General features: G+C 44.0%; 1 protein-coding gene across 9 annotated transcripts in view; it reads left to right on the forward strand.

Annotated features, from left to right (window-relative positions):
- Positions 1-20,973, forward strand: part of RAPGEF6 (Rap guanine nucleotide exchange factor 6) — a 100,087-nt gene that overhangs the window by 15,320 nt on the left and 63,794 nt on the right. For 8 of the 9 annotated variants that reach the window (XM_015875555.2, XM_015875547.2, XM_015875553.2 and 5 more), the window contains exons 2-6: positions 2,924-2,994; positions 3,602-3,658; positions 4,132-4,215; positions 12,911-12,980; positions 17,607-17,750. In XM_015875555.2, the coding sequence (XP_015731041.1) occupies positions 2,924-2,994; positions 3,602-3,658; positions 4,132-4,215; positions 12,911-12,980; positions 17,607-17,750 (426 nt within the window). Of the gene's footprint in view, positions 1-2,923; positions 2,995-3,601; positions 3,659-4,131; positions 4,216-12,910; positions 12,981-13,038; positions 13,086-17,606; positions 17,751-20,973 lie in introns of those variants that run through there. The other variant, XM_015875554.2, reaches the window with a different exon arrangement.

Here is a 20,973-nt window from a genome sequence, read left to right on the forward strand (position 1 = left end):
CAGTTGTGGTCCCCCAGCCAAGAGATGGCTTTGTTCCCACATGGGGGATAGAGCTGGGTACGTCCTGGGGTCAGTGCCTCTGCCATAGGGATCTCTGAATATTTGGAACGTGGGTCAGGCAGCTCGAGCATGTTTCTGTGTTTTTATTTCTAGTGTTACACCATCAGGAAAGAATTTGGGAGGACTATTTTTACAATTGGCCTTAAACAGAGAGTAAAGGAAACGGTGCAGATTCCAGCCTTCGCTGAAGTAACAGGAAGGGAAGCAATGAAAGCCATAAACCATGCTGAGCAACATTTCCTCTCTTCTGCTGCACCCCCTACAGGTGACAAAGTCTGTATTGAGGCTGATGGGATTCCTAATGAAAGATGCATTCAATCTATATAAGGAGCCTGCTGAATCACTGCGGGGTGAGGCAAAGCAGGCTGGAGGAGAGCTGCTGGCAGCTTGCTGTCTGTTTCCCAAGAACTGCTTTTGTTTGCTTTACTGAAATGTAGGCATTTTAAAGAACTACTTTAATTCAGAGACGTTCAGCTGTTGTCCCAGAGCATGTCAAAACCCTTATCTTCATACCAGTTTGTTCATTGCAGGCATCTGAGCCCTGGGTTGGTGCTGCATGGTGTGCTGGGCGCAGCTGTATGGGGACTCCTTCCTCAGCCCTTGCATGTAGTGTGCTGGGCAGTGCTAGAAGGGTTGTGGTGGGATTTATGGCTTCCTTGGTACCTCTGTGGCTGCTGGGGATGGCTCTTGCAGTGGTTTATCAGAACACATAACAATGAGGTCATGTTGGAACTGTTTACTCTGTTTTCCTTCGAAATAGAGCAGATTTCCTGCTCGGCATTTTAAAATAACCACGTGTTACTGGAACACCTGGCTGGGGTCACATCATGCAAAACATCAGCTTTTTGTTTGCTGTTTTCTTCTGATGCAGTAATTTCATCCTCATTTCACCCTTAGCGCTGCAGGAGGGTTTCGGAGCCTTATTACCATCTTATGGCATGGGAACATGCTTCTTACAGAGCACAGTTGTGCTGGCCGAGCTGTGGTTGGTTTGTCTGGAAAATGCTGTGAGGAGAGCTCTGTAGTTGAGACCCTCCTCCTCTGCCCCTGGATCCTCCATCCCAACCCCTATAGCTTCTCCATGGATTAAAGAGCGAAGGCGGTGATAGAGCTACCTGGGTGGCTCGGGCACTCCTATCCGAGAGTGGATGCTAAGCTGTTAAAAGTTAACTCAAATAAAACTCAAAGAAGGCTGTAAAATCCCTTTGTCCTTAGGACAGGGGTGAGCTGTGCTTCAGCAGCTTTCCTGGGTGAGTAAGAGCGTGCGGGCGGCACTGCGGCACGCTGCAGCTGGGGAGGTGCCCATAGCACAGGGATTGCTGCAGCATCCACATCCCAGCCCCCAATGGCTCTCAAGCACATCCTGCCTACATTCACAACCACTGCTAGCTGCCCTCTGCTTTGTGCCCCTTGCAATGTCAATTGGGTGGACAGAAAACATGGGCAGACTCGTCCATAAGGAAACTGGGGCAGGCGGTTGTCTGTTGAAGGCTGGAGAGTTGTTGGGGTTTACTATTTAAAAGGTGCCTTAGTTTCAGCGTGGTTAAAAGGCAGGTTACAGGATAAAAAAATAAAAAGCCCAGCAACTTGGACCTTGGTCCGTGTGCACATGGCAGGATTGCCTTGTTGTTAACAGTCACTGCAGAGATTGCCTGGAAGCTCTCAGGGAGTGCTCCGGGTTCTGCTCAGGTGCCATTTATTGTTGCACTTTGGGATCGTTGTTTTTTATGACACTTTCTGCCATGGCAAGAGTGATCTCTGCCCTTTGTGCTGTGGTTGTGTCGGTGCTGCAGCACACCTCAGGGTTTTAAGGTAAAACCACTCCTAATTCTGTGCTCAGTTTTATGAAGCTTTGCTCCGGGGCAGTGCTGCCCTGAGGATGTGGGCACTTGGAGATGCAGCCTGAGCAATGCAGGAGTACCAGCTCTATCTGCATACAGCTTTGTCACTCATAGCAGTGGTGATGTGCAACTGTTGGGCTGCAGCGAGGCTGGCCGGTGGGAAATCCTGGCTTTGTAGATATGAATGTTAAGCATTCAGGCCTTCTGTTTAACTTTCATGGCTTTGGTAATGACATTTAAAAGAAAAAAAATAAATGTGGGAGTTGTATTGGTTCTCCATGGCCTGCAATTACATCTGACCTTTCATTTGGTACAACAGTCCATATCCGCTGTATTTCTAAACACTGGGTATTAAGCCAAAGAACTTTCCTAAACTAAACCCACTGTAAATTTTCATGCCAGCATTCATACTGATTTCTCTTTTGCAAATGCTGTATGGATGCAGTGCTTGAGAATTCAGAGCGTATTTTCTGAGGCTGAGCTGGAGACAAGGTGGTGTATAATAATGTGCTGTATGTGTTAAAGCCAGCAGCCCACCTGCTCAGGACAGGAACTGGGGTGAGGAATGACCCTGTCTGAGATGGGTGCAAAATGCCACTTCTGCTGCGTTATGGAAAGGTGCCGTAGCCCTCTGCGCTGCAGTGGCTGTGCTGTATGGTTTAGGTTTTCTTGTGTTCATCCAATATCAGAAGTCATACTGTGTGTTCATACCACGTTTGCTGTGGCATCCATTCATGTACATCATATTTTCAGAGATACTTTAATAGCAGGCTGCTTCAAAGCCTCGCTCATGTGACTGGGCAGCCACTGCACTTGTCTCTTTTTGCTTCAGCAGCTGAAGTGTGAGCATTCTATGCATCCCAATGTCTTGCTCCAACCTGGCTGCTTTGCTGGGCTGTGAGCATCAATACAACTTCCTTTGAGGCTGTGAAACTTACTTGAGTATTGGAGGAAGCAGTGCAGGAGTGTTTAGATGCTGTGAATGAAATTGCTCACATCTCTTTGTTTGTTTGTCTTTTTAGGACCTAAATACTATCTACTCCTTCCTCCATGGGCTGGACATACTCTCACACTTCAGGGAGCATCAGCTGAGGTAAAGTACTATGGAAGTGGTGCTGTGTGCCATAGCTGCTGTCGGGGTGTGTTGTGGATATGGGCAAGGCTTTCTCTGCCTGCACTTAGGGGTGGCAGAACGTGAGCTGAGTCCTTCGCTGAGCTGTGACACTGCAGTGCTGTGGCACAGAGTGCAAGCTAATGAGCTCTGCTGACAGTGAGGGCAGGGCTTACTGCCATTTATATTCTAAGAACTATGTAGGAAGTACCCTGTGTCAGCTCCGGGTTGCAGATGCCTTTGAGTGTTTCGGACATCCAGATGATCTCAGAACACACAAAATGGAAGGCCAACAAAGCACAAAAAGTGCGTTGGAAGTATTTTAGTGCCTTCAGTTCTGTTGCTATGGCTAATTCCAACGTGTAGGAGTGATTTAAGCGCTTAGAGAACAAGCTGAATGTTATCTATTTGGATAATGAAGAACACCGTAATAATTTGAATTTTCTGGTTAAGCACATCCTTTGTTTAGAACAAAAATAGTTGAGTTTGAGGTCTTAAAGCCTTAAAGCGGTTCTGCTGAAACGTGGTGATTAATGGCTTACGATCTTTGGGGATTACCTTTGAAATTAAATGTCTTTTTCTCCTTCAGAATAATGTCATCCAGTGCTCGCTATGAGAGGTACAAGGGCAACCAAGTTCTCTTTTGGTAAGTATCCGTATTGCTGGTGGGAGTCCTCCAGCAGAAGTGTAAATAAAACCACTGTAATGTGTGCTGTAATACGTTGTTTCCTCCTTTAGCAGTTGTGGATACGAGTATTACAACACATAAGCTCTTGTCAGGCAGGCTAAGAGCTTTGACAAGAGCTGGGGGTAGCAGTGCTGGTGCCTGAGTGGTGCCCAGCAACTGGTGGTATGGCTCTGTGGGCAGTAGCTCTGTGGCTGTGTGCATCAAGAAATCAATGTGAAAAAGCAGGTTGGGCTCCTCAGGAGGGGCTGGGAGCAGTGGTGGCAGCTGGGGATGAGCAGGGACTGGTGGTAGTGGTGGGGATGCTCAGCAGGTGGCACTCTTCCCCTGGTGCTGGCTGCCATCGCTTTGCTGGGATAACACTGTGTAATGTGTTTCTGAGTTGCTGTAAAAGGAAAATCGATAGCAGTGATTTTTGGTGCCTTTTCTTCCAGCTCAGAAACCATTGCAAGATGCTGGTACATACTGCTTTCCGGATCTGTGCTCATGAAGGACTCCATGTTTTTACCACCTTGCAGGTATGTGAAGTTGTAGTTTGTTGGGTTTTTTCCCAGGTTAAGTCAAGATCTGGCTTTAAACAAATGATACTACTGTAACTTTTTTACAAACTTAAAAATCATTTTTTCTATTATTTTGCATTTTCAAAGTTGGACAGTGGACAAAAATGTTGTGCTAATTTCATTTAAATCCCTTCCACTCTTCATTCATTAAATACCACACCAGCCATCAAGTCTTGCCTTGCTGGATTTTTTTAGTTTGAGAGAATCTGTATTTGTCTTATTAACTCAGGGGCTCTTTGAATAACTCCCACGCTGTGGCTGCTTTCTGTAGAGGTCCTTGTCTCAAAAACACTGCTGTAGATCATGCAGTTTCTGTCCTTGGTTTGAGGCTGTGTTTTAATGGCTTCTGTGATTTCTGTGTGAAGGAGGTGAATAGAGGCCAGCAGTGCTGATTCCCGAGAGCTGCAGCACAAGGAGTGCTGGGATGTGCTTAAAGTGAGGCTTGATATCTCACTTGAGCTGGACCTTGCTGTGCTGTGATGCTCTGCTTGACCTTGTGCATCATGCAGAGTGTTTGTTTCATTGTATCTTGAAACTGTGCTTCTAGGATAGGCAGGAGTGCTTTAAAAAAAAAGTGAAAAAGACAATAGGCCTGGTATCCAATCTAGGTAGCTGCTACCTCTCAGCAGAAAGGCTTTCCCTCCAGTCTGGGGTTGTGTGATGGGCTCCATCTCCTGCCAGTACTGAACCAGAGGTCAGAAACCTTTTTGTTTCCCCCTATGCTTTTGACTTTGGTGGCACCAACAAACCAGTCCCCCTTGGTCCTCCAGGGGCTCTGGGTCCAGGATCTCAGATGGAGAAGTGAAGTGTGATAATGTTTGGTTGCTTTCCTTGGTCCGAATACCTCACGTAACACTTCTGTAGTTGAGGGATTTGCAGTCACCAGGCTATTTTCATATGAAGCAGTGCCTTGGATAATTTAGTACTATTATTTCTGTAACTATAATTAGCACTGTTGAATTACATTTAAAGTAACGCTTGTTGTTATGGATTATTCCTTGTCCCCAGCCAAGTCATGCTAAAAGGAGGCTCAAATACGTGTCTGTAAGAAAACACAGCATTACCTTTGTTCTCTTTCCATTGGGCGTTACAGAGATGCTCCTTTTGATAGGACACAAAAAGTATCATTTTATTCCTTGCTTATTTCTGTTTTATTCTTTGCTTAAGCAGTAACAGAGGAAATGGCCCACAGTGCATCGTGAGGTGTGAAGCATCTTCTCAAGAATAGAAAAGCTATTTCAAACTTTGAATAGAAAGTTGGTAACACAGTAATGATAATTACCTGAGTTCCTGAGTTGATTGTGATGCAGGTGTGTATGTGCTTGATGATGAAAGAAATAATCCTTGCAGTGTTCTGTGATGCTGAAGGGAGTGAAGCAGCCTCTTTGGAAGGCATCCTGCTTAGCGTTCAGGCATCAGGTGTGAAGCCCATCTATTTGATCTGTTGAGTATGGAGTAAATGTGTCAACGCATGAGCAAAGGTGAGAGAGGTCAGAGACAGGTGTCATCTGCACAGAAGTGATGCAGGATGCGGGTGGCTTTGAGACATCCCGGGGGAAAATGGGTGAGGACCAAAATAGAATCCTTAATGTGTGGCAGGCTGTAAATACCAGGGATGAGAAATTAGGTTTTGTGGAGACCTCCTAGTGCTCTGAAAAGGTCACGAGCCAGGCTGCAATAGTTCTAATTTTGAAAGAACTGGGTGGACAGAAGCATTTACTGTAACAGATAATAGTTAGCAAATGGATTTCAGTTGGAAACTCGATCCTTGTGTATGGCTCGTGGTCACTCACTTCCAATTATCCCTTTGTAACACTGGTGTGGTAATTCCAATTGTGTTTTATCTCTGGAGCATTTGATAAACTTCCTATGGGGAGGGGGTTATGCATTCATCTTTCTTCTGGTTATCTGTTTTATTTTCAACTAACTGCCCAGTAACTATGTATAATAATTATGTGTGAAACTACTGTTAGATTTATTGGTGAGATACTTTTACTTTCTGTAAGTGGGACTGGAAGGGGAAGACCTGCTGCCAATTTCCTGGTCCCTTCCCACAACACTTGTTCTTTTCCTGGTGTTTGCCCAGCTGTTACCTTGACAGATGGAGGAGGCTCCAGTAGACCACTGCTTAACCTGTCTGAGATGCTAGTCAGGCTCCCCTTTTCTTCATGTCTTGTTTCATCCATTATCTACCATTCTGATGCTTAGCTCAGGAAGACCTTCCTGTTGTTCTGCAGATCATTAAAGAGTAAAATATCTGTATTCAGACCGGAAGGAGGCGCAGCCCAGGTGAAGCAGGCAGCTGCCTGTGCATCTCTGTAGGCTCTTGAATGAGTTGGGACAGGTGCTTGGGAAGGGCTTTCTGTGCAAGCTGTAATTCAGTAATTGGCTTGAAGATTGGAGGATTAAGGCTTGCATGCAGGTAGGGTCACGTTTGTTCATTCATCTGATGATGAAGATAAGAACTCTGTAAGACTTTGTTTTTCTTAATTAAACAGTAAGAAACAAATAAATCATTAATAGTAGGTACAGAAATGACCCAATTTTGATTACTTTGTTGCCCAGAGAATAGATTTGTCAATACACTTAGTACAGTAGGGAAAGAATATGCTTCTGAACATGAAAGTGATGGCTGGAAAGAAAGAACAGGATTGGAGGATTTTGTGGAAGGAAAATCATGTCAGCAAGTTAAAGAGTTTTTCTGTTAACCTTGCTTGTTAATCAGGATAATTCATTTGAACAGGATATTTGAAGGAGATTACTCACAGCAAGATTAGCCATAGGAAACGTATCAAGGGCCTGGAGGAACTTCTGAAGCCAATTATGTGAATGACAACCTCCTGCAGCTGTGAGAATCGAACCTTGAAGGGAAAAATACGAAATATTGAAACATTCAAGATGTGTCTTATTGAAAACAAACATTTCTTTTCCTGACCCTTCCACGACATTCAGAAATGGCTGTTCTGAAATCTCACAAGTGGAGGAAATTGGTGTTATTATCCCAAATTCAGGTAATGCATTTGTTGCCTGAAAACAAGTCTTTTTTTTTTTTTTTTTTAAACCCCAAATCCAACCCAAATGCTTGGATTAAAAGAAAACTATCATAATGAAAGAGGAGCTCCAGTTTGGCTTTAAGAATAGTGCCTTAGGTTGAAATTATTTTAGCTTATTTTTTCTGAAGTTAATATTTGTAGATAACAATCTTTTAATATATTTTGCAGCTTGCAGCAGCTGTTAAGCATTTCAGCCTCTTCTGTGCCACAGTTTTCTGTGCTCCCAATGCTGTGCTTTTATAGAGTTGATAGATAAGAACTGAGGATTAAGGACTTGCTATTTGCACAACTTACATTTCTTCTACTTTATACATCTTTTGTTGTAAGCTTTGCCTTCAAATTTATACCTCAAATGTATCATCTAAAAACAATCAGTTTTACCCCTAAAATTTGTATGACTGCCTACTGCAAACTGTAGATTTGTGCCTTTCAGTGAACGAGCAGCTCAGAGCTCCTGCATTGCTAGATTCTGATGAAGGCAAAGTGGCATCTTTCTGCTGCTGACCATCCTTCCAGGCATCCTGCCTTGGCTGGTCCTGCTGTGTCTGAGCTGTGCCTGGGCTCTGATGAGTGCTGAGGCCTTCTGTGCTGGTCCCAGAGCTGAGCGCTGCTTTCAGCAGGCGCTGCCTCGAGCGAAGGCTGCGAAGTGTTGCACAGCAAGATGAGCACTTGGCACATCTCTTCTGGCACAGAATAATCTTCTACAAGAGCCAAAAGAGTACGTAGGACTCTGTGCAGATCTCTTACAACCGTACGGTTGCATGATCTTGTCCACAGCTCCCACTAACCCCAGTAATTTCCTTCACTGGCAGAACCAGGTAAGGTGCTGGCTGCCTCAGAACATCTTCTTATTCTGAGCACAATAATTAGGGCAGATGTCTTGAGGGCGTTTAGCGCATTTCACAGCCTTCAGGATTGTTCCCAGTTTAAACTTGAGAGAGAAACCTGCAGAACGTTGCTGTTATTGACTGCTAATGCAGAAGGGGTATATGGTGATCATGCATTAATGGGGAGATGGTATTCTGCGTTCATCTGTGCTCCTTGTGGTCTCAAGTTTCCTTTAAACCATTTTCTGATGGAATTAAATATTGTAATATTTTTATTATTAAGTTACTTTGAAATGCTCAGGACCTGCTCAGCATATGGCATCTTGGAAACTCTGCACCTACATTTGCCAATTTAAAAAGAAATAACGTGGATGGGGAAAACCCTCTTTGGTTGTAACCCTTTACTGGCTTTAGCTCATCTATCAAATCATCCATTAAAAGTGAAATATTTCAATCCATATGTGTTGCTTCAATATCTATATATTTTTTTTTCTTCTTTGGAAAGATTATAGAGAAGAAATTTGATTCTCTAATGCAACTTCTGATCTGCGTTCATGTAACTTAATTCCCCTCCAGCTTCATTTTGCAAATCGAAGGCACAGGGGGCTGTCCAGTGGTTGGAAATGCAGTGAGCAACAATGCAGCTCCGCAGCTGCCCAGGAAAGCAGTAATTCCTGTGAGCATTTCTTTGTCCATGGCACTGCCATACTGTGACCATGGATGAGAAGGAAGGATTCTGCCTCCTCTCCACGCAAACACTGCAGATAAAACACCATTCACAGATAAAACACCAACAAACAAACAAAACCCAAACTTAACAAACAAGCCTTGCTTCCCTTATTACTCAACTTTTCAGTACATTTCTGGTGAGAGATATTTTTGCCTTGCAGAAACTCAGGAGTCTTACTGAGTCAGACAGGGCATGAGGCCACCAGGTTCTTTTTGCAGTGGTAAAATGTACAATTTGTCCTCGTTTGTGTGTTCCTGGAAGCTGTTTGACAGACAGGCAGTTTGGGGCATTTAAAGCAAAATATCTGCAGCACATTACAAGCTGTTTGCTTGCTTTGCAGTGATGTATCAATAACATGGTGCAGGGCATTGCTGAAGGTAACTATTGAAAATCACTAGTAACTCTATGCAGTCTTGGTGTCAACTTACGCAACCAGAATAACCTTGATTTTTTCATGTTCCTGGAAAATGCAGCTTTATAAGATGCTTGTCATCTCCATATTGAAGGCTTTGAGATGTGAAAATCAGATGTATTGTAATACGTCTTGTATTATATATTGTAATTTTGAAGATGCTGCCAGTTAGTGTTCAAACAAACAGTGCAGCATCCAGTCTCAATCTGTGTTTGGAGGCTGAGGACTTGTCAGGATGGGCAGTGTTTTTACCTTTTAAAGTACTTTTTGTATTTGGAGTATGGCATAATGAGGAACCATCAGCAGCAACTTGGGCATTGGTACCCAGCAGGCTGGAGTCCAGATGTGGACTCCAAGGAGGCTATGGATATCCCATCCCTGAGGGCGTTTGAGACCAACCTGGATGTGGCTCTGGGCAGTCTGATCTGGTGGTTGGTGACCCTGCACATAGCAGGGGTTTGGAACAAGATGATCATTGTCCATTTCAACCCAGGCTGTTCTGTGATGCTATGAAACTTGTAAGTCTTGAAATTCTGGATGCATTAGCACCATATACTGATGTCACTCAGCAGCCGGATATTAATGGTTTTAGACATCTAGACAGGCTTAGAAAACAAAGTATTTTGTACCTCCTATTTAAAGAAATGCTTTGTGTACCGAATAAGTCATTCTGGAGGGTTTTTGAGGTAGCTTCCTTTGTAGAAGTCAGGCTTGTTGTAACAGATGCTGTGCCTCAAAACAGCCTTTGAAGCTTCCTTGTGATGTGAACTGTTGGTTGTGTTAAAATGTCAGTGCTCACAGAATCACAGAATGGCCTGGGCTGCAAAGGCCCACAATGTTCATCTAGTTCCAACCCCCTGATATGTGCAGGGTCGCCAACCACTAGCAACCAGCAGCCCAGAACCACATCCAGCCTGGCCTTGAATGCCTGCAGGGATGGGGCATCCACAGCCTCCTTGGGCAGCCTGTTCCAGTGCGTCACCACCCTCTGGGTGAAAAACTTCCTCCTTATATCCAACTTAAACCTCCCCTGTCTCAGTTTAAAACCATTCACCCCGTCCGATCACTTTCTACCCTTGTAAACTATTGTTCTTTCTGTTTTATACACTGCTTTCAAATTTTGGATGGCCACATTGAGGTCTTCTCAAAGCCATCTCTCCAAGTTATTCAAGCGCAATTCCCTCAATCTTTCTTCATAGGAGGCTCGTAGGGAAGGATGCAAGTTTGGTCCCTTTGGCTCAATGAAGTTAAGCAGATGCTTGAGTGCTGTAAATCTAAGGTTCTGGAGCTGGGCATTATTCATAGGGCTTTCTCTGTACAAGGGAGTTGAACTGTAGATTGGGGACAGCTGGAATGAGAGGAGCAGCAGCTGCCGATGAACATGTCATCTGTGTTTCCTGTGTCAGCTGCTCAGCTCCATCCTGCAGCCTGATTACCCATTAGTTGTCAATGCATGATGTCACGCTGGTTCAACTCGCATTCCTTTCTCATGTGATAGCATTGCTTAAGCATTTTTAATTACAAATAGCACCGAATGAAGAGGAAAGCGAGGTTGTGGCAGCTGAGGCATGCAGGGGTAAACAAAGCCGCCTTTGTTTACATGGGAGATGTTGCTCATGTGGCTGTGTCACAAGCCAGAGAGTGCAGATGTAATAGGTGAACAGCAAGCGAGAGGAGCATGCAGTGGGTTGATCAGAGCTGTGATGTGGCTCATACAGCTGATGCTTCTGGCAGCAGGCAGCTATGGAATAGAGATGTGTACATTTAAGGCAATATCGGTTACATTCATTGAGGGGAACGTTGAAAATTGATATTGAGATGTGGTGGTAATGGCTGGGGAAACCATGCCCACATCTCAGCTTGGTGAGAGGACATCGCGTGCTGCATGCCAGGAAGTAATTAAACGTGACCTACTGACTGGTAAACATGAGGCCTTTACTCCTTAGGATCTGCAGGGTGGGTTTGTCACTGGAACATCACCTTCTTGTGTGTTTGGTTGTTGTAAAGTGCCTGATGGATCAGAAGGAGCAGTGCCCAGAGCCTGACCTTTGATCTAAGCAGCATCTTCCTCCTATCATGTTCTATGCATGATCATTGCTTAATTAGTAAGTGTTGCAGCAGAAGCAGAGGGAAGCTCAACAGTGCCGGGGTTTCACCCTGCATTTATATAAAGTAAGGAGAAAAAAACAATACCCTTCCCTCAATCTTTGGTAGTCTGATAAGTGACTTCTATGCAATAAGAGTGCTTGGCTTGCGTGACCTCCAGCAGAAAATTGTAGCTTTTTTTCTGACCCCCAGGCATTTTTTAGTGAACGTAGCACCTCTAGATTTCCAGCTGAAGATCTGTTCTTTTAAACCTTTGTTGCATGGGGTAGAACCAGGACTGCAGTTTGTATGTTTGTCTCAGTGCCAATGCTCCGTGCTGCAGAAGGTTGGTTCGTTTCACTCTGTGAACCTCTCTCTTTTGGTTTGTGGAGGAATAGATCTGATGTAGTGCAGATGCTCAGACGCTCACACTGCATGGCAAAAGCATGAGTGAATGCTTTTCAAGTGACTGAAGCCGTGAGAACTTCAGCTACCAGTCGCTTGCATGACATGTGTAGAAAATACCAATTTTCAGTGTGAAACCAGTGCTTTTCTGGCCTTCTCAAGCACAGGTGAGAAAATTCCAGTATGACTTCATAGCAGTTATTTCAGTTACTGATTTTATTTATGTTTTTTGTTGGTAGATAACAAATAAAATCAAGACTTGACGTTATAATCTGCAGTGCTTTTGCTAATAGCAGTGCTTTATCCTGACGGCCCAGAGGATTGCACTGATGATATATTTTCTGGAATAAGCTGAAGCTTCACTTCCTTTCTTAAGAACACAAATGTCCTGGATGAGTTTTTGTATGCTAAAGTGCTGCTTATAAGAACAGGCCTTTTCAGTGGTCTACACTGTGGTGGTTTTCTGTAGAGGTGACTACAACTTTATGTGACTGAACTTCCAGATGTGCTTTCCAAGTGTAACCGTAGCAGAAACCAGCAGAGCACATCTACTCTGGGGTTAGGGTAGGGTTCATCTCTGGATTTGCCTTAGCCTTGTTTTAATGCAAACATTAATCTTGACTTCAGGTTAACTGATTCTTCGGTTGTTTTGCCTGCTGATGTGTTAGAAGTTGATTGCCGTTGGCAGCCTGAATTTGCAACACAGCAGCTACAGCATTGCTAGTCCAGTTGGGATGCTGTTAATGAAGTAGACTTCTTTAATTTGCTGTCTGTGTGGGAAGGCTCTCACTTGAGCTGCGTGGCGCAGGCTGAGCGGGGGCAGAAGGTCTGCAGCCATTGCTGAAGGCACTGTGTGGGTTTGAGTATCTGCAAAGCGGGATGATCTTAGGGTAGAGTGTTCTTTGTGTTCGAGCTTCACATAGCAGCCTTTGATGAGAGGGACTGAGTAAATAATAATTAAAAAAATATGTTAATGATGCTGTTATGTTAGAATTGTTTGTACAGTAATTTCCCCCAATTGTTTGTTGGTTGGTTGTTTTATTTTTTGAGGGTGTAATAATCTGCACCATAGCTGATGACTTTCATTACTGAAAAGATGAGGTGAGCTGCTTGTCTCATTCTTTTTTATTTCTTTCTGTAGTTTTGGCAAGCAGTCTGGAGGAAAACGAGGATGCGAATGTATCATACTGGAGCCTTCAGAAATGATCGTGGTAAGGCAGATTTTTCAGATGTATTTAATCTACGGCTGATTTCTGTTAATTNGAGGAAAACGAGGATGCGAATGTATCATACTGGAGCCTTCAGAAATGATCGTGGTAAGGCAGATTTTTCAGATGTATTTAATCTACGGCTGATTTATATAAAAAGCTTATTGTAAAGTATTTTATAAAATTGCAGAAAACTGCCTTGATTTCAGTTATACCCGGGGCTGCTATCAGACCGGCAGTAGCTATATACATTTAATCTAGGTGGGTAAATGATGGTGATGATCAGAATGATTGTGTCATTCCTCATTCAGTTATATTTATTTGAGTTCCAAAAGCTTACCATGTAGGGCTGACTTGAGCATTCCTGAGTTGTGGAACAATAGACTGCTGTCTTGAGTATTTTGTGTCCATCCTCACCCCTTGATTCATTGCTTTTTGCTGGCCAGGCTAGCACTGCTGGCTCTGCTGGGAAGTGGCATTCTTATTCTTCTTTCTAGTTCCACATAGTGTGAAGGCTTTAAAGTAAGAGCTGAAGGAACATAGGCTGCTTATTCAAGCTTGAAGGATAAGGCTTTCAGCTTCACTGCCATCAACCTTTTCCACATCCACTGTGCTTCCTGAGAATACTTACAAACATTGCCAAGTTTGTGTGTGCAGGTGTCTGTTGTGTTGGGTGAGCTTCTGCACTGCACCCTGGCACAGGGATTTGTCCACCTCCATGGGTACCTTCCTGTCTGCTGGAGGCCCTTCAGGCTGATGGAGCTGAGAACAATTCACTCTGTTTCTAAACAGATCAACAGTTGAGACTGTTTTTGCTCACAAGCTAATTGCACAGCTCTGTGCTTAGAGACCTGCTGCTCCAGATGCTCATAGAGCCGCTGTGCTGTGTCCTGCACGAATGCCATGGTCTGGTGCAATTGCTGTTTGAGGCGGAAAGCGTGTCACTCCTCCTGGTGGTGACTCACCTGCTGCAAGTGGATTTGCTGGTTTACATGAAATACTTTCCATGCACAAAGTGTATGTTATTCTTATCATTGTATTTGAAAAGACTAACCACAAAACAACACCCAAACAAAAACTAGGCAACCAAATGGAAAAAAAACAAATGTGAAGTTACACACAAAGGAGTATCCTCTCCATTGAGCATGTTCCTTCCAGTCTTTGAAGGGAGCGTATAAACAGGAGGGGGAACAACTGTTTATGAGGGCATATGGTGATAGGACAAGGGGGAATGGTTTTAAACTGAGACAGGGGAGGTTTAGGTTGGATAAGGAGGAAGTTTTTCACCCAGAGGGTGGTGGTGCACTGGAACATGTTGCCCAAGGAGGCTGTGGATGCCCCATCCCTGCAGGCATTCAAGGCCAGGCTGGATGTGGTTCTGGGCAGCGTGGTCCAGTGGCTGGTGACCCTGCACATAGCAGGGGGTTGGAATTGGTTGAGCACTGTGGGCCTTTTCAACTCAGGCCATTCTGTGATTCTATGAAACTGGAGAGTTTTTGTGTGTGTGTGTAACTGCTGTGGGGTTTCCCAGGGGAGTGTCACAGTCCTGCAGAAGCCACTTGTATGCATCAGCATTGCCAAATGCTGACACTTGTTCCTGGAGAGAACTGCACAGCCTGGACAAGTGTCCTCTCTGCTTTAAAGCTCTCGAATTTCCTGTAGTTGTGGTTAAGTTCCACTGAGAGTATAGAGGCACCTGAAAGTACCTCACCTCCATTTATGGAACTTCAGTGTCCTCTTCTACAGGAAAATCAGTGAGCTAGAAGTCCTCAGTTCATAACTTACAGGAGAATACGGCTCAAGTACTGTCAGTTTCCTATGTAGGACTTCCAGTGGGGTGAGAAGAGCCTCTGTGGTGGCATTGCCTCACTAGTGTGCTCAGCTTTCATTTCACTCATTAATTCTTATTACTTTCTCTTAATTTCTTTCTTTTTTTTTTATGGGAGACTTTAACATGCGGCACGCAATTAGACGTGCAGTATCTGATGAATATTTATCATCAAGCGAAAGCATTCGCTGCTTTAACCCAGTTAAAGAATGCTGCCGTTCTCTGCTTTTGCTGCTGCTTTCCTATTTTTTTTCTTCTTTTTTAGAATGTAAATCAGTTTTTTGAAATGGGAATCCTGTGGGAACTGACCCATTTTAAAGGCCATAAAATGTGGTCATCTTAAGTTAATGAGGATAACAGATAGCGTGTGAATAGGCAGCACAGCTCGTATTTTGGAGGCTGAACAACCTATTGAATTAATAATGGGGCCATTTATCACTTAAGAAAATGGCCCAGAATTGCAGTGTGTTTCCATGTACTGAAGTTGCCTTTCCTTGGCATCTTCATTTTCATCTTTAGATTCATTGTAAGATTGCATAGGAGCTGTATGGTGTTCAGAGATGCTTGCACCAAGTGCACGGTGACGTTGAGGACAATCCCATGATTGCCTTTGGTTATTTTATTTTGTGGCAGCACCCACAGTGGTTGAAGCAGTTTGCATGGAGCACCCTACAGCTGTTGGAACCAAGTGGAACAAAGCAGCATCCTTGAGAACGTGCCTAGTTAGTGCACCCATCCAGCTGTTCTCATGTAATAGATGCACAAGATGCTAGGAAGGAGCATGCTGGGCAGCAGTGCCCATCAGAGCTGGTGCCAGGTCCTGCGCTGTGCCATTGTAGTGGGGAAGCTGGGTGCTCAGAACCAGCTGTAGGCGCAGTGATGGCCATGAGCACCAGCAGCCTGACTGACAGCCATCTGCTGGTGGCACTGAACTGGAAGCTGCACAGAGCTCTTTCCTGGCGTTCTGATTTGTGTTTTTGTTTTGTTTGGTCGGTTGTGGTGCTAACTGAAGGAAGCAGGTGGTCTCGGTGCTGCGTTTCCACTGGCAGTTGGTTGTTTGTGCTTAACAAACCATGTGTTTGTGCACACCTCTTCATTTTCAGTTAGAATTGTGGAGGAAAAACAGCATCATCTTGCAGTAAGTGCTTATTTTAGCCTTCAAACTATCTGTTCAGTTGGGGGTTTGATAGTGAAGGTTCTCAGTGCTGTGCTGGTGGTTGCCCACTGCTGCTGGGAACCCCATCAGTGGGTGCTAGATGCACACAGCCCTGCTTTACTGTCTGTGCTCCCATAAGGCTGAACCCAAAGGAATAAGGAAGCAGTGTGTTTATTGAAGCAGTTCACGTAGCATGTGCACAACATTCACAACAGAAGCAAGGCAGTTTTAAAGGTTACTTATTAGAGTAAGTGTGAGAAACCAAACCTCACTGCTTCAGGAAACCTCTGCAGTCTGAGAAATGAAAAGCGTGGTTCTCGCTTACAGAGCGAGCTCTGCTTTTCTGCTTTCTTGCTGGTAACGCTGCACTGTGAGGGCAGCCTTCTATTTAAAATCCAGCATGTCTTTAAATTGCATTGCCAGTGTATATTTTTCTCTGTGGAATTAAAAATAACCCGTGAAATAAGCCCATCACCTGCATCTTCCTCTGACCTCTGGGGAAAAGCAATGTGGAAAGTGGAAATGATGTTGCTTCTGTGAATGGTTCAGCTATTTTCAGAGACTTGCTTGTTACTGCCCGTTAAATCTTTCTAATTTTCATGCCTTTATACCTTTTGCATTTGAATTTGAAGGTAATTTACCCAACTGTGTGAAGGGAGGGCTGCGTAATGCAATGTGGAGCTTCTTCTGTTCTACTACTGGAGTCTTATGTTTAGGAAAGCCTGTTTAAAAAAATCATTTAGGGCAGTAGAAACTCATAGTGTAACTGTATGGCAGAGGAGCTTCTTGCTGGCTGCAGCCCATTTGCAGCACGTCTGCTCTGTTTCCTGCTAGGATACACTTTTCCAAAACATCAGAAGGAAGTGGGGAGGGATGGGACTGCTTTTTATAGAAGGGATTGGTGCTAGTGAGATGAAAAGGATTCCTGTTGGCTTTTACTAACAAGATAAATTTACCTTATTTTATAATGTTTAGTTGAAGATGTGATTTTTATCATCAAGGTTTGAATCGAGTTGTAGTGAATTCTTCATAATCAGTTGGAATTAGAAATAAGAGTGGCATAGGGAAAGTAGGGCCAAGAGCTATTTCCAAGACAAAAACCCCCACCAAATAAGTAACCAGCACAGCAGGAATGTTGTAAGTTGTTTCTCTGTGACTACTACGTGAGATGAGCTGAGCTTTGAAAAAATACACTGATAAAAATGGAACGTATTTAAGCAGATTGTAAATATCATAACATCATAGAGTGGCCTGCATTGAAAAGGGTAGATACCTAAACGATAACTACTGTTGAAGGCAACCTTAAAATCAGACACGTATATAACTCCCATTGTGTGATGTGTGTGGGGGGGCAGAAGTGTTTCTACTGATGAGTGACATTAATGTAGAGGATACGGGTGCAGCTTTAAAAGAGAAAAAAAGACTATTTCCTGGAAGGAAGCTGCGGCCTCCGGCTCATTGTAAGAGCGTCGCTCTGAGCCATGCGTGGTGGTTCTCCACTGCATTTGCAGTCGTTTTCTTGAGTAAAATTTAACTGTTCTCAACTTATGTTGGTTCCTTCCCCATGAGCTTGCTACGGCTCCATCGGCTCTCAGTGCTGTGGAAGAACTGGATGTTTAACCAAGAGCCTGAACATGTGTTTCAGGTGGAGAACTCCAAAGACAATGAGGAAAGCATCCTGCAAAGAGAAGTCCCGCTCCGGCAGTCCCGGCGCAGGTTTAGGAAGATCAACCAGCGGGGTGAACGCCAGACCATCACCGACAACGTGGATGCCAGCAGCTACCTGTCGGTGAGTCTGCTCTCTGTTTGTTGGTTCCCTGGCCTTGTGCTCCTGCCTTTGGGGACACTGAGAGAAGCCATGGAGGTGAGATGAGATGGGCTGTGCTTGCCATAGCTTTGGATGCTTTTTTTGAGTGCTTTGGAGTGGAGCACTTCATGTTGTATTGAAGATTCAGGCTGCCTTTTGTAAAGGGGTTATTTCCTTTATGGGTGCTTGATTGAGCACTGCAAATAAATCTTAATGTGTCTGCTGGAAGAGAAGTGGTCGATCTTGGTGCTGGTTGGTTTTAGCTGGAGTTCTTTTGGTAAGATGCAGGAATTAGTTGCTGATTTTTTTGTGCATTTTATTTTTCCCCCTTAGATTTAGGCCGTGCTTTGGAATGGAGGCAATCACAAAGGCAGCTCAATGCAATAATAGCACTATCTGTCACATTTACCTGCTTAAAAATAGCATAGCGGTATTTCGAGCATCAAAAAGTAATGGCAGCTCAGTTGCTGCTTTTAAAATCCTTCACAGACTGTTGTCTGCTCCGTGTGAAGGCACGTACTGCTGTGGTTTTGAGACCACAGCACTTTTCTGAAGGCTTCTCTTCACCCTTATTTTTCACGTACAAACTTCCTGCTGCTAACAGGATATGTATGTGTGTGATCTAGACAGATGATTTCATTGAAAGTAATTGTTCCAAAGATTTTGATTTTGTTGGAAAATCAAGCACTGACAACCGGTGCTCACACTGAAATGCAGAAGCTTTGGCCAGCCTTCGTGCACAGAAAAAAAAAACAAATTCATTTTCTCCCCCTTTTTCCTGTTTATGCACTTGAGAGTATCTGAAGTGTGCAGTTAGCTGGAAACTTACAAGATTTCGTCTCTGTTTCAGCATCAAATGCTGTTTCTCTTTTTCCTCTTTCCCCATGCTGTTAACTGTGGCTCTGCAGGTGAGTGACTTGTAGGCTCTGCAGCATTCCGGTGAGCAAAGGTGACTTTGGTGCTTGTCTGCTAAGCGGAACAGCTCTCGCTGCCATGACAAGAAGCAGACATGCTGCTTGAAACTGAACATTCTCTTCCATCTCATTTCAAGAGCTGTCACATGTTGGCTTTTATCATTACTGAATAATCTGTGTTAGTCATTGATGAACGGAGCTGTTGGCTCCTCCGGGCTTTGGGCAGCCTAATCAGGCTTTATTAGGAATTAAGTTCCAATCTTTGTATGATAAAATCTCGTTCCTTTGCTTGGTGTTTCTATAACGTTGAGAAGCATGCAGGAAGTAATTATTAGGTGTCAGTGCTACAAGGAGGAGAAGGCCAGGAGGCGGTGCTGGTGCTTGATGTGCCTCTGGCCCACATGGGAGCCATGGACAGACTGCTGCCTTTGCTCAGAGCGGTGCTGGGTTAGCACTGCTGTAAGTGGTTTCAGTGATTGCCAGTTCTTCCTGTGTGGAGTTGGTGCACTGGACATGCAGGACTGTGATCAGTCAACATATGATGTCCTTGTCATAGAATCATAGAATGGCCTGGGTTGAAAAGGACCACAATGACCATCTCATTTCAACCCACTGCTATGTGCAGGGACACCAGCCACAGGACCACGCTGCCCAGAGCCACATCCAGCCTGGCCTTGAATGTCTGCAGGGATGGGGCATCCACAGCCTCCTTGGGCAACATGTTCCAGTCAGGGTTTTTCTTCCTGTTGATTTATTTCTTATGATAACAGCCACATGCTGTCCATGTCTGGCTTGGTGTGTACTGTTTCTTGTGGCAATTCTAGTTGTTTCCTTGGATTTCTGAATATATATATTTATATATTCGATAGGAAATGATATAAACTTCGTACATCATGAGCATACTCCTGCATCTGCTTTTATGTCACTTAATTAGGGATATAGACAAAGATCCTGTTAACATTGCTAGGTGTCCTCCTGGGTGACTGAGTGCTAAGTGGCAGGAAGCCACCTTTCTGGTGCAAAAACAGCAAGCTGTCGGGCTCCAGCAGCCTGGATTGAAATACCAAGCCTGGCTTTTGTAGCCTGGAATCTCCTAATTGGAAAGTGTTGTGTCACAGTACTTGGTGTAGTGAAAAGTAATTTGTATCTCAACAGATGACAATGAAATGGGCCCAGCTGCCTGTTTGACAAGTAAACAACACAAAGGATGCCTATATTTTTCTATATTCAGTTTAAATCTGTTAAAATAATGAATTTTCCTGAGTTATTTTGTTCATTCTGTGCCTCGGTTTAATCTGTTCAACTCTTTGCCTTGAGAAATAATACTTGGCCATTGGTCACCAGTGGTTTTGAAAAGTAAACAACTTAATGTAACCCTGCACTTCAACCCAGCAGAGAATGGGCAGGATGAGGAGGAGGGGTTTTGAATGAATTTGCCAAGAACTTAAAACAATGTTTCTTCTAGAGTGAGGAAACTGTTTACAAACTTGCCAGCACATTTCCTCTCTGACCCAATGCTAATGAATAAACGCAGCATTGTACTTCGCTCTCCAGCCTCTTGCTGAGTGCTTTGTGACAGATGCTGCATGTGGCTTGACGGACCTTTTGTGAGCTCTGCTTGGGCAGGAAGGCTTGGTGCTTTGTGCACAGTGTGCCAGGACTCCCCAGCTTCCAGTGGTGTGATGAGCTGAGTGCTCAGTGTGCTGGTGGTTTGGTCTGGAAACACCTCATGAGCACAGGGAGCTTTCTGCCTTCTAAAGAAAACACAGATCCTGTAGGTATTGGCACTTGGTGTTGCTTTAATGCAGCACAGGACTTTTCCTTTGGCAATTAAAAGCAAACACAAGAAATCTTCTATTTAAGAGGAATTAATCTATGCAATTTCTATTAACTCCTTGAAATGTAAATCTCCGAGCATGAAATATAGCATGATTAATATTAATGATGAAGGTGAATCCTTGTTTTTATAAAGCATTACCTGTTAGGTGGTGATGTGAGCTCGCATCTGCTCTTTGCGTGGAGCTCCCTGCCTTGTTCTGCTGGAACAAGTTCAGTGGAAGTCCCTGGGGTTTGCCATGAGAGAAATAGTTGTGTGCAGATTCTTTATGTAATACTTCCAGTTATGATTACCATATTTGAAACTCTTATACCTCTTACTTAAGTGAAAGAACTCTAGTACTCAATTTAACTGTTTATCTTCAGGATCAGCCGCATTCAGAATGATTACTGGTATCTTCATTTGTCCTTCTCTTCTGCCTGAAGGACAACTTGGTGCTAAAAGTTGGTGTCTG

This window comes from Coturnix japonica, chromosome 13 (assembly GCF_001577835.2).
Source record: "Coturnix japonica isolate 7356 chromosome 13, Coturnix japonica 2.1, whole genome shotgun sequence".
Classification (NCBI taxonomy): domain Eukaryota; kingdom Metazoa; phylum Chordata; class Aves; order Galliformes; family Phasianidae; genus Coturnix; species Coturnix japonica.